The 14,549-nt window shown below is 41.4% G+C and overlaps 1 protein-coding gene across 3 annotated transcripts in view; it reads right to left on the bottom strand.

The window, feature by feature from the left end:
• Positions 1 to 14,549, bottom strand: part of LOC119730886 (T-box transcription factor TBX1-like) — a 39,131-nt gene that overhangs the window by 5,809 nt on the left and 18,773 nt on the right. For all 3 annotated transcript variants that reach the window (XM_038203952.1, XM_038203949.1, XM_038203951.1), the window contains 3 exons: positions 3,714 to 3,795; positions 2,876 to 3,067; positions 1,446 to 1,601 (listed from right to left, as the gene is read on the bottom strand). In XM_038203952.1, coding sequence (XP_038059880.1) covers positions 1,446 to 1,601; positions 2,876 to 3,067; positions 3,714 to 3,795 — 430 coding nt within the window. The remainder of the gene's footprint in view (positions 1 to 1,445; positions 1,602 to 2,875; positions 3,068 to 3,713; positions 3,796 to 14,549) is intronic.

Raw genomic sequence — 14,549 nt, 5'->3', positions numbered from 1 at the left:
GTTGATACACTACAGGGGACAAAAAGAAGCTTTTCAGCCTTTTCCCCCCATTTTCCAAAAGAACAAAACTGTACCAAACCACGATCATAAATTTATAATGTAATTTCCCAACATGACAGGCCATTTTCTTAAGCATCTTAAGTTGTATCTGCTGCACAAGGCTGTTTCTTTTTAAGAGTTAAATGATCATTTCTAATTAGCAGATCCAGGACATTATATCGGGTTGACAGCAGTGTTGACATGAAAAGGAATTCCTTTAATTGGTTCATTTCTCTTTTTGTTTTTCGTGGATCCGCATCGATCGGGCAGATAGAGCCAAGGATGGAGGCAGCTTGTGTATCCCTGAGGGCGTAGTTAGTTCCCTCTCATCAGCCCCCTTCCCGTACCCGCTAGGGAGGGCTGCAGGTGTGACGAGGTGCCCCTTGTAATATTGCCTAATCCCCCTAGATGTCCGGACGGTGCAGGAGTAAACCGTGTATCATCCAGTGATGAGCGATGGGATGTATTGCGCGGGAGATCAACATTAAGACAATATCATCGGAGGAGCACAACAAGAAAATCATATGACGGACAGCAACTGAAGTTGTTGCTTGCGACTGTTATGGACAATTTGTGGATAGCATACCAGAGCGGAGCTGTGGTTTGTGTGTAGATATTGCATTATGCGACCCTTAAAGCTATTCCTGGAGGATTCAAAAGATCCATCGGACAATTTGGCGGCCTTTACTGCATATATGGGTATTCCGTCATTGGTTATTCTTTGTAATGTTATCCTATATAATTTTCTCATCGCGATGTTTATACTTCTTTGATGACTAATAATCCATTGTTTTATCGGTAACAAGTGCTCTTCCATGTACTGAATTCCTAAATTGCCCTACACAAATCAATCATGAATACACAACCCAATGTGGTATGCTTATATCAGCGAATTTAAAATGGTGATAATAAGTACCCATCATCATGCTTAATTAAGACAATTCTGAGGAGCAATAACGTGTATCTATGAAAATGCACAAAGACTCACTGTATTAAAAACAAAATCAAACAAACAGTCCTTCATGCACAAATAATACAACTTATAATATGAATAATGACCACATTCCAATATCTGTATTCATATTTCATCAAGTTTAATTAACTAAAAGTCGCTGTGTTGTTTAACTTACAATGTTTTGCCGATTTGCACATTGCCCTGTATGTTAAAATAACACATACAATTCAAATATGTGAAAAGGGCTTCTAGGCCGCAAAAATATTCACTAACTATCATGATACTCTAGTATCAAACTAAACTATTTTTTTGGTCAGGTTGACAAAATCTGTTCTCTTCGTTCCATGGATGCTTAGTATATTATTTCGGTGACTTCAAAAAAGAAATATATTGTTCGTGTATTCGGAAGGTAATCATCGGGTTTCCTTTTCCCCTTTTCCCCGTGACTCACCCGGTGGTTCTGGTAGGCAGTCACGGCCGTGAACTGCGTCTCTTGGAAGATGAACGTCTTGAAGTCCCGCTCCGGAGCGTCGTCGAAATCCTTCCGACCGCTCACGTGCACCACGTGGAACCGCGGCTGGTAACGGTGCATGGAGTTCAAGATAATCTGTGTGTATATAGAAGGAAAGAAATGAAGAGAAAATCCCCAACGGCATAGGATGTAAGATATCAGTAATATAAACAGAAGCATTAAGATAGCACGGTAGTAAATTGGGATTTCCCGAAGAGACGTGCTTGTTATTTCCATCCCGAAGTGTGTGCGCCAACTTGGGACTTGGCTAACTTGTTCTAAATATACGGGGATGCAGTAGATATCCTGCTTTTGGCTAACTACAGCTAAGAAATCTAACTGCCTATTAATGAGAAACATTAAGTCTGATACACTGCAAAAACTGTAGTGTTAATTTAACACCATTCGGTATCTATATAGGACAACACCAGTAAAATTTAACACCAGATGGTCCTATATAGATACCAACAGTGTAAATTTAACACTGCAGTTTTTGCAGTGTATGCTTTTTTCTTATGGCAAAACAATTCACCATGTGAAAAGGACGAAACTGACACATTTACATTATTAAAATTACAGACTTTCCGTGTTCTCCAACAAATAGTGATGTACAAACTCCCAACGGACAAAGGGTCAGCATAACGAGGGAACCTTAGGGGACGTGTACGATGAGCATCATGGATGATTTTACTCGTCGTGTGGAAAGTTCAAAGTGGAAGAAAGTTCAAAGCCTAACCTGGTGAATTTCAGCTCAGTATAGATATTACACTTTTCGAGAAAACAATGGAAAACCAAGCACAACCTTTTGAACTCGACACACGATTTCGTCGATACTCCCATTATTTCCCCAAGATCAGTCAAAATTGACTAATTGTTGGAAATCACCTACATTGATTTCTTTTTAACGACAGCAAGCCGCCAGGCAGAATAGTTTCACGGGGTGTTTAGCACCAGTTCGATCTTTATTCCAAGTTTAAAAAAAAAAATGAAAACAATTCGGTAGCTTACTAGTGGGATGAATGAAAATGATTTTATGTCCCAACACTCAACTTGATCGTCTCATTACGTTTGATAGGAAAGATGACCCGATTCAAGAACCGTACGTTTCCCTACCATATTGTAAGTATAAGTCTAGGTATTAGACGGGTATTTCACACACAGAACCAGTACACATACATGTATACTAAACCAACAAGTTGAAAGCAATTAAACTAACTATATAGACACTTTATATTGCGTTCGGGAGAAGACAAATGTGGGTGTGTGTGTGTGTTCAACGTTGGTCTTGCATGCTAACCTCAGCATAAATCTTTAAGCAATCATTAGGATAAGTAACCAGACTAAAACAAAAGAAGATTGAAGGTACTCACGTGACCATTGTCGTCCAGCAGGTTATTGGTCAGTTTGAGTTTGTCGAAGGACACGATCTGTTTCATCCACATGGCTCCCCGGGCGGGCGAGTCCGGGTGGACGTGAATACGGCCCGGCATCTCAGGGTCAGCCTTGCCCGCTACCAGCCAGCTGGAACTGTGGAAGGCATACCGGTACCTCTTGTCGTCTACCTGGGAAGGAGAACCAAAACAAAATGGCGTCTTTGAACAAACAAGATGGCTCATGGCTGAAAGATGGCGTCTTTGATAAAAAAAAAAGATGCCTGAAAGAGAACAATTCTGAAAAGGTCGTGATCCTACGCTGACAAAGAGCTCATATCATTTCGATCTTTTGTATCAGCATCGCCTATCGGCAGGGGAAACTTCCCACTAAATTTTGAATTCATTCGGAATTGGAATAGATTAATACAAATTCATGTAGATCATGGGATGTAGCTGCTCGTAGAGAGATTACCCCCGGATGATGCCGTGTTGGTATTAACTGCATCATAATCTAGTCGATCTACCAGTCAATATTCAAGTAGCCTACACAACAGTTTAGGTAAATAAAATAATTTTGTTATAAGAATTTTTGTTTATAACATTAATTGAAAAAAAACACACACAAGACAGTAAACTTGTGCATTTTATAAAGACCAAATTATTTTCGCCAAATAGCAATAACTCAATCCGCCAACCTCAAAAAAGTTTCCGTAGTATCAAACAAATTTGTAGTCTCCAAAAATTGTATTCGTGTATTCGAATGGCAAATTCCAGCCTTCGTCTCTGTTGCGTTTTCAGTAAATTGATCATTTTCATGTTACTGTGAGTAGCTTACCGGGACGAAATCCATCATGAGTATGTATTCTGCCATGGGATCCATCCCCGAGATCTTGACTTGAAACGTCGGAAACATTCGTCTGTTCAAACAAAAGGGGAAAATGAATCATAGTCATTTTAATAAATAGATTTCTCAGTTTTTTTAACAAAAGTTGTGAGTGTACCAAATGATTTCAGAAAGGGAAACGGTTCGCAACTGGAATTCGAAATTTAGATGAAATATTGGTTTAGCACATATTGGGTGTCCAAAACTGGACATACATAGTGCCGACAATGGTGTCATGGCAACTGGACACAAAATGGTTTCTGTGTCCAATGGCGCAGGCAGTTTTCGTTCTTTTGTATTTCTTTCTGGTAATAAAACCAAGGATTCATCAGAAGTGCCCTAGTCACTGTAGGCCTGTAGCTCGAAAGCCTGAGAGAAGACAATGAGAAGAAATGACAGTTTTACAGGGTAGGGGGAAAACCCCAGAAGAATATTCTAGGGAAACCCATGGAATCAGGTGGGGACTGAAAAAACCCAATCCACATGTGGACCAGGGCAGGAATCGAACCCGGGCCACAGCAGTGGAAGGCGAGGAAAGAACCACTGCGCCAACCTGACTCCCCAGTCCCTACTGTGTTGCCCTGTACTGTTCTTTTGTGTACACAATTTTATACAGCCGTTGTCCTATTTCAGTCCACGAATCTGCTCCATGTGATAAACAGAACACTGCCCTCTGTTGCCCACAACATTTCCCCCAAATTGTTTCCACTTGAACCAAACCATGAGCTCCAAAATGTGAGCTGGAAATCTGAGAATTCTGAACGTCTGCGTTTACTTTGCTGGAATCACTCGTGTTTAATTAAACAAACAAAAACCTGTTTTCCTCACAGACAGCTGTTCATGCTCAGTGCAGGTATATCCACTGAAAAGATAATGCAAACCTGCAGAAGCCCAGAACAGTCTCTTAGATTCGTTTCACGTTATTCCAATTTCCATGACGTCCCCATGGAACTATTTTGGACCAAACTATCAAGAGCAATATGATAATAACCTAAGGCTTGGGAACGTGTGTAGCACATGTACCATGCGTCAGATAATGTGCCAAACACAGGAAGTTTTTGCTTAACAAAACCAGGTTACCGGCCTACATGCCTCAATGATTCATATGACTTTTCACTACGCAGTTATATACTTCTTAGAATATGGGCCGGGCTGGGGAATTAAAGTAAACAAGGTCGCCGGCACGAGTGCACGACGAACTTGTGAACTCACGAAACAGCCACGGAGTCAGTTATCTTAGGCAAGGATCTCTGTCCGATCTCTGTCCCTTCTTCGTAAACATCTTATCACATAACGAATTTAGTAAGTTTAACTTCAAATCAAATTAGGTTTGTCCTTCACCGACGTATAAACACTGTATACTCAGAGTGTTACCTCCCGAGTGAAAGTTGGAAAAATCACTCGGGTGGGACTCGAACCCATGACCTCCTGCTTTGAAGTGCTTTCTAGTGCAGATGTCTTACCACTCGGCCACCGAGCTAACGGGAGGCAACACACTGAGTATACAGTGTTTATACGTCGGTCAGCTCTCTGACGACCCAACAGTAAAATGGGTACCCGATTCGTTCAGGGAAGGTAAGACGGCGAGAGGAGAGGACTGGGCACCGCCACTCATTATGCCGCGCCCAAGACACAGTGGACCTCTAACATCCCACTGCCCCTACGGCCAATAAATGGCTATGGGTACCTTTACCTTTACCTTTACGTCGGTCAGCAAAGGGCATAGCCTAATTTGATTTAAATCACCCCGACGCAAAATTCCATCTTATGAATGAGTTTAACTTGTAACTATTATCATTGTGACATGCTAAGTAGTGATAGTGCGAATTCAACAAGTGCTAGAACGAAGAACAGAGTACCCTGGGTATTTTTTTAAAACCAACTTGGAGTTGGACCAAACTCCGTCGGCATACCAAAGTAAGAACGTTTTGGGGTGTTTAGCAATCATCTGGGTTGATGATGTTACATACATCTTCTCGCAATGGGGGCCAGCGATTTTCAGGTGCATATTCGTTAAATTCTCTGTTAATGCTACATTTGACGCAGATTTTGCTGTTCACAACGGCAGAACACATTATAGGAAAGACATGAAATTCGACTCACAGTGCAACCATGGTGCAACGTATTGAGTTAACCGCTTGGTGCATGCTACATGATCGAGTACAAGAAAATAACTTTAATAGGAGACCTGACAAAAAAAATCTTGTGGTTTCTGCCGTCAAGCTTCTGGCTGTTTCTGTCATCAGTACAGCAGTTGAGGTACGGCTTAAGGCCAGCCGCCAACAAATTGGAGAACCAGAAATGTAACAGTTCAATGAAAGCTCCGAACACGGTGCAACATGTTCTCTCGTGACCTTTTAGCTGGCCGTGGAACTGCAGCGATCATCGGTTTCTCATCTGGTATTAAATTGGGCCTGCCATCGCCGATGCAGCCCGGACCACAGTTTTTTTTTCCTTCTGCGCTAAATCCCTGCCGTCATATTTATTCCGTCTGTTGTGAGGTTTCTTTTTTCCCCCCTCTTTTCCTTTTTCTTTCTATTTTCTAGTCTGATGACTTGACACCGGGGCAAGTCGTCGCAACAAGGACCCTCTTGATTGCCAGGGCCCGATATAAAACGTGCCGAAAAATTCACCCAATTTGCGGCCGATTACGGCGAGGAAGGAAATTCACTCCACGACAAATTTGCCCGGTACTGATGAAGACAGCAGATCGGGCCAAAACCCAGCCGGTGTACTCGCACCAACCCCAGCTTATTTCTTTCAGAAGTCAAACTTTTCCATGCAACGTCGCATGCTAGCCACATATACCAACTTGACATTCCACTCGGATTATGATACTCAAATGCCAATGTTCAAACTGACATGCTTTAAAAAATCCATCAGTATGAGGATCTCATCTGATCCAGGCCATAATAACTTTTAATCAATTTTTGTAGGGATTTTTTTCTTTCGTACTCAGTGTAATCCCGACCGTCAGTCCGACGAGTGTACGAGTGGCCAAATTAGGTGGGTTTACGAGACGGCGAGTAAACCGTGTTGACAGGGCTTAAGCCCCCGCGACAATCACGGACGGACGAACATTCCGCAACCGACAAGCCAAGAAGACTTCCTGATCGTTCAACGGGAATTACAATCTTTGATTACTTTCCGAGTTTCCGTGAGGTTCGAAATAAAAAGCCCAGTCCAATATTTGCCCATCAGTAAAGATGCCGTCTTATTATCTCTTGATGATGGAAGGGAGGAAACTACAACGATCTTTGAGACGAAACAAGGAGCAAGCAAGAGTCAAACAGAACACATTGACCTTTTTCAATATCTTGTCTTTGCTCCGTCAGTGCAGTTTTGTGTTTTTGATTGATATGAAAGTCCCCACCAATTGTCTTATACCAAACAACAACCATCATACCGTAACGTGCACTTTTTTTGGTAAAATGGACATGACATGTTATCTTCATCGTCATCGTCAACGTCATTTCATTCAAACCGATGCTCCCACATCACAATGACCATCACCATCACCAAAATCATCCTCCACATAATTAATATAATCACCACCTACACCACTCACCAATCTTCTAAAAAGCGTGCAGTCCGGTACAAGGCAAATCAGATAATACTACATGTAGGTCAAGAGTAACAGTGGATGGACAACGACAAAGGAATGCCTTTATCACAGTATATTGTTACTATGAGCTGGTCACTTCAAACTGGAGATTGACTTGTGATTGACTTATGATTGTCTTGTGATTGACCTGTGGTTGCCTTGTGATCGACTTGTAATTGACTTGTGATTGACTTATCATTGATTGCCTTGTGACTGACCTGGGATTGCCTTGTGACTGACATGTGATTTGCCTTGTGATTGCTTTGTGATTGACTTGTGATTGCCTTGTGATTGACTTGTAATTATCTTGTGACTGACTTGTGATTGCCTTGCGATTGACTTGTGATTGACTTGTGATTGACCTGTTATTGCCTTGTGATTGACTTGTGCTGTGACTGACTTGGGATACATTCGTGATCGACTTATGATCGAATGGTAATTGGCTTGTAATTGCCTTAAGATTGCCTTGTGATATCCTTGTGATTGACTTGTGATTACCTTGTGATCCATTTGTGATCGACTAATGATCGATTAAGACTGACTTATGATCGACTTGTGATTGAGTTGTAATCGATTTGTGATTGACTTATGTGGAATTGACCAAAACCCCGCGATCATCAACAAACACGCAGCGAAAGTTCTACATGTCAAAAAAAAATATAAAGAAAAACAGAAAAACCATAGCAACCCCCTGTGACGAAACCCTCTACAAACCCCCAGCAAACAGGGGGTGAACATCCCCCAACATCAGGCTACTATTAGCATTCCATCGGCATTATCTCACCTCAAACTAATCCAATAATTCGTGCACGCAGTGACCCTTTTTGCTGTCTCCATTTACTCCTTGAAGTCGACAGGTGACTAGCCCTCAAGATTGATCACCTTGAAGGAGCCGGCAGTTTAAGCAGCAACCACTGATTTCCTTTAGTCGGCTTAACCGTGCTCATTAAACTGAAATCCACACGGGTTGTTGGCTACTGGCCGGCAAGCTGGTTCGCGCTAGTGTTTTATAGAGACATTAAAACCGGAGACGGGTGTGTATTATAAAGGCGAGTTCGTGATCTGTGACGTTGTAAATCTGCTACGCTATATGGGTATGCATGTTTAGTTACAACAGCCTTGCTTGAATTGTGCAGGGATTTCACTAAATTTGCTTGTTGGAGACAATAAAAGATCGCTTGCACTAATTGCTGCCATCTTTGAAGTTCGAGGTGCGTATAAAGTACCATAGAGAAAGTCCTTTCTTTGTGAAAGTATTGAAATCACCAAAACCTCCATTAAAAAAACAACTTGGCTGTCGAATGCAACATTTAATGTTCAATTAGTTGTATTCATTTTCAAATACTTATAATTTATGGGAGAGCTTTTCTTCCAAACTAAATACAACCATCCTAATGTCAGGATCCTCTTTTTGTACTAGTTATAAAGCTTTCTCGACGCTTAGTGGTGGGAAAAAATAATATAACTTTAATTGGCCACAGTTTGTGTATAGTTGACAACACCCATCTTACGTTTCGCTCACTCTCCCTCTTCTAGGGCTTCCATCGCATCTTTGTGTTGAGATATTGTTACACTAATACTGATGAATTTTCACTAACTTGATGAAAATCCTCAAAATTATTAAAGGGTCATCTTCAAAGTTTTCGACAACCACTTTCATTAAGGCAGGGTTGTGCACAAATGAGTTACAGGGGAAATCAAGTACATGTATGCTGTAAAACATACTTTGGTTCCCCTTTGACATGTCGCCTCATCTTTGCCAGTAGAGGGCGCTACAGACATAAACAAGCGAAGTCCACCAGTTGTTCTTCAAGTCGAGACTAGACCTACCCGGACCCCGGTCCCCTGCTACCTGCTGCTTGAGCTGATGTATCGTTGCCTTCTGGCTTTCACAAAGGGCCGAAACAGTTAGCGTACGTCTGAATATATAAAGGGAAACACGACCCCCTGGCCCTTGCTAACTAGCGCCCGGTGGTTGCATAGCCTCCGGGTACCAACCGATTATCCGCACCGAAGCTAATGAATTTCAGACATCGGGCTGCCACCCAAGACATAACACTGGATTTATCTCCCAACATTCTGGCTGTGACGGTAATAAATAAAGCCATTAAGCCAGGATAAGTCAGAAGATACAGGAATAAGAAGGTCAGAACTGCTCCCACTCTTTTTTTATCCAGACAAGAAACAACACAGGTGTTGCATTGTGGAAAAATGGAAAGTGGCAAACCGTTACTTTGCTCAAGACGGTAAAAAAAAAGGCATTTCGCTTAGAGCTGTCAAAAAATTTAGATGTAATGTTTCTCCTACGAGCCTATGGTGCATAACGCTGTTGAAAATGAAGTGTTTCAAAGATCATGTCGTAAGTGTGGAACCACATAAGACAGATACCAAAAGAGTCATTTTCATGACTGCATTCGTCGTTCTAGTGGTAGTTTCCAACGGCATACGTTTCTCCAGATGGGCTTAGGGGGAATACCATGTCTACTTTGTGCTCATTCATCAGACAATGCCATTTATTCGGTCATTGTATTTATTCGGTTTATTAAAAGAGTGCCTTTAAATCCCATTCCCATAACATTACTCCTCGTTCCCACGACAGATCGCCTTCCCACGACATAACATATCAAGCAAGGGCATGTGTTGATTTCATCAGACGATTCCGTTTATTCCGTTATTGTATTAATATGATGATGTTCATGGGTTTACTGGGGCCGTATTCTTAAAAATATCTCTAAAACCACATCTCGTTGTGAAAGTTCTACACATCGTGCACTTGATATCAAACACCTGTTTTTGAGTAAAACGGTTATCATCTTAAACTTAAAGCGATAATTAAACTTAAATGAGAACCATCGCGTCTAAGTCAACCATACTTGGACAGGCCACGATACGCAGCTGCCGTGTGTCTCATATCAATAGACATTCAATCTACGGGTGTCAATGAACGATACACATTCATTGTTAATCTACTTAAGATATCGAGTTCCATACAATGTTAATAGGTTCTGATTCACTACCGCGTAAAATTTCAGCGATGATTGAACATGTCGCTGGATCTGGAGTAGAATGGTGCAAAGGCTTAGCTGCATGATTCAATGCGATTAAACACAAGTTAACATCATTTTTTAAGGCAAACGCCTCGGAAACGTACCTACCAATTTAAAGAGAAAATCCATGCTCAAAGTGAAGATAGGACTGGTACCAAATACCAAGTACCAAATGGAACGGTATCACTCGGAAGAAAAAAAACAGTGAGCTTAGTTGGTTTAAGAAAATATGTCCGCGGGCACAGGAGTTTTGTTTTAATTGTTGCAACTGACCCGCAAAATTGTGCATAAAGTTTCTCTGTTTTCCCATATACTGAGCTAAAACCAATAAATTAGTTGTTATGCACCCTTTCCAGATTTTTAGCAATTATTTTATTGCTTCAAACAAAACAAAAATGCACCAAAAACAACTGTCCTCGTATTCCTTTTGATTTAATTGTACATGTATTTTTTTTTGTGCAAGCTCATATGACGTGCAAACATGCATGCGTGTGACACTAACACAAGTCTTCAAATCAAATTGGGGTTATTCAAAAGGGTTTACTTAGGAGTACTTGAAGTACAATTGACATTATGTTAATGTATGAGATAATGCAAACCTCGGGTTTTGGGGTGCAACATTTGAAATCCTGTTATGGATACGCGAATGATGCGATTACATGAACATAATAAAGACAACGACGCACAACAAAAACAAAGAACTCAATGAAGCCGTTTAGAACTTAGAAGTAACCGCAAAAATGCTTTCACTTCCAGTGCTAAGGGGAATTCCACACAACACGTTTACCAGGTTCGAAATTGTAAAATTGCTTCTAGGTCGAAAACCGAATACTCAATACGATCAAATTCTAAGTCACAAGGAACATAATATTCTATATTTAATGTTTTAATGAAATTTGCTTAATATCTATTATAATCAGTGAAATTAACGTTGCGTGATATTCTAGTCAAAACTCAACCGAGTCAACACTATAAAGATCAATTAACTTAACACCTGTGGTGTGAAATAAACACAATGGAACCCATCATCTAAATATATGCGACGAGTATTTTTTCAAGCGTTCGAGCGACAAAACTGGTGTAACTTTAAACAATCATAAAATATGACGAGACAGCTCCTGCAGTTTAGCTGTCATCGGGTGCTCCCTACGTCAAGATAACACAAAGCAATCTCCCCAGTGTCATCCTACCCACTCCCTAATGAGGACCTAACATGGACCGCTGACTGCACAGGGGGCTGAGCGCTGTCTGCACCGGGGCGATCGGCCCCGTCACGCCCGCCACAGACCCGTGAAAAATTAATTAAGTGACGGGAGATTTTTTTTTTACCGGCATTTCAAAAAAAAAAAAAACCGAACTTCAATAAACACTTCCGGACAACTGGAAAACATGATGCGTCAATGCGGCCTGATGATGAAGTGCGCGGGACATTCTGTTTATTTGTCTCTCCTTATATCTTATTTATTTTGACCGGATTCAATTATTCAATACATGTAGTGAGTAGTATCGCGGATGAGGCGTATAACGCCGAGGCCACGCATTTACCAATAACAACGGCAGGAACCCTCGACTGAGCAATTGAAAACAATCGAGCGGAACATCTTAAAAAATTGTTTATTTCTTTAACGGTCGCCCCCCAAAAAATGAAGCAGCTGAAATCAACATGAAAATCGGTCGGTCTTCCCACAAACTTGACTGTGACGGGAACAAATTCCCACTTCTACAGTCAAATATCATTCTATAAATATGAGCCGTACAAACAGGCCCGCATAAGCACGTGACGGGCGGATCATGTTGGTTCACCCAAAAGTGCAATGGTACTGGTGGGACAAAAACATAAGGTCAGGGCTAAGACCTAATTCTTGGACTTAAGTTCATCAGTACTTCCTCCAGAATTTGCCTTGAACCTGGAGGAGATGGGGGCTTATGTTGGATTCGGTGAGAAGGATGGATCTAGATTTTTTTTTCTTCTGCCTGCTGGCTGGTGAGTCGTCTGGTTTGGGGTTTGATAGGACCTCGGGAAAGGGCTGTATTATAAAAGGAAGACATAATGCGCTCTTTGCACGGAATCAGCCGCCATGTTAGAAACGAAAGCGAGGCTGATTAATTATGTAGGTCGATGGGGTCGGTCTACCTCCATGGAAGAATCTAGTCCGGTAGCTGAAGCTCGCTAGTGGAGCCTCTCGTTCAACCGATTCGAGAGCCGAAGAAAATCACTGGTAAAAGTGAAACTGACATGTAAAGCCAGTTCACTTTGAAAATACTCCAGTTAAATTTGACCCCAAAACAGTCGAACTGTTAATACACTCAGTGATACTAAGGTCAGCTGGGTGCAAACTTGATATGTATAACATGCTGATTTACCCGATCATAGATCGGGTAGGGCGTAGTGTTGGGGATAAAAATGTGGGGAGTTAAATGTAAATGGGGGATATAGTTGAGGAGACATGCAGTTATAGAAAAGCAATTGCTGTGGTGTGATCTGAGGCAATTTCTGACCACTAAAACCAATTTGAGCAAAAGATCATCTTTTAAAGTTTTGAGTTTGGTATATAGATAGTCAAATCTGACTACAGATGTTTTAATACTGGTCAGACTATTGCGCTCTGTCCAGACTTAGAATTATATAGACAAAGCAGCTTCATTAAAGAAAAAAAAAAGACAAATACAAATATTCCAATATACATCCAGAACATTCTACTTTGTGCCCAGTCTACCACAGATCATGCTTCGCCGTCTGGGAAATTAACAGTTTCCAGACTACAAGATTACGTAATAAGACAGACTGAAGATAGCATAAATCTTATTTTTACGAGAGGCACATAGCACTCCACTGTATTTAACGTTCATGGTACGATATATCACAAAACTGGGCCTATGGTTTGATAGATGTGCACTGCCTGTCGCATAGCCATGTGCAGATAATCCCCTGCAATCAAACTCTCGTCAAACTTGAGCTGATAACTTGTTCGATCTAATCCCCTGCAATCCCTGCCGAATCCCTTGCCCTCGTAAACATAAATAGGCCCATTAGACACGACATCCACATCCACTCTGCCACATCTATGCATGGGAGAAGCCGATATATACAAGGCCAATAATAGCCCGAGACTTGTCACTATTATCAGGTCACTTACATGCCTTCACATTTGTGTTTATTTTTGAAATGTTTCAATTTAAAAGATTAAACGAAAAACCTTACTGAAGTAACTAAAATGTATCTCTCTCAACTTGTTAGTAAAAAGGGATAAAAATAATGATCCACTGAAAATGCTGACCAATAGGCCTAACTGAGTGAAGAAGCAGCAAGATATCGGCCGTGTCGGACTACTTGACTACGGCTTGAAACTTACACACACACAAACGTGTGTTCACCGTCGATCGTGGACGTCCTATTGTCCCTCTTTTGTTTGTACTTAAACTTTTTAGGAAGACTCCCATAGGTTTTGTACACGACCCCAATCGCGGACGTATCCTGGGAATCTTGGACGATATTGTTCTCTTTTGTTCTCTGGTATTTTTCGTCCACGGTTTGAAAAGATGAAGACGTACGAGCCTACGTGAAGTGTCTGCAACCGCTACCATAGCATAGACACGTGTGTAATTCCAAGACGTAGCCAAGTAATTCGGACATAGGCTTGCCGAAAGTCTCCAGCAAAAAAGAGCAACACGTATCCACTATCGAGAAACAGATATACAAAGAAACAAGCAAACAAACAAAAAAACAACCAAACAAACGTGAAGAACATTATCAACCCCTATTCCGCCGTCACCCAACCACAATGCATGGCATCCATGTTCATCAACTCTTAGCATACAGTCTTCCCACTAGACATCTCTTGTTACACAATGACCCATTTTTCGCAATTGCCTACTTATCTTGTCGGCCCCAGCACGTTATACATCACCCAAGACCCGGCGCGCGACCGATACAAAATTAGACTCTGTTCCAAATTTCTTCATTAATACGTTTCGCTCCCGTTTCTGCTACATAAATCCGCAACTGGATACCAAACCTCCGTAAATCACTGAACGTAATCGAAGTTCTTTCTCAGCACGTGGGACTTTCCATTTTGCTCGGCATCTCAAATTGAAGGGATATTTAACAGAGAACAAGGAGAGATATTTATGGGGCAC

Source organism: Patiria miniata, unplaced genomic scaffold, assembly GCF_015706575.1.
Source record: "Patiria miniata isolate m_02_andy unplaced genomic scaffold, ASM1570657v1 HiC_scaffold_22, whole genome shotgun sequence".
In the NCBI taxonomy this organism is placed as follows: Eukaryota; Metazoa; Echinodermata; class Asteroidea; order Valvatida; family Asterinidae; genus Patiria; species Patiria miniata.
This window is presented reverse-complemented; position numbering and strand designations above follow the sequence as displayed.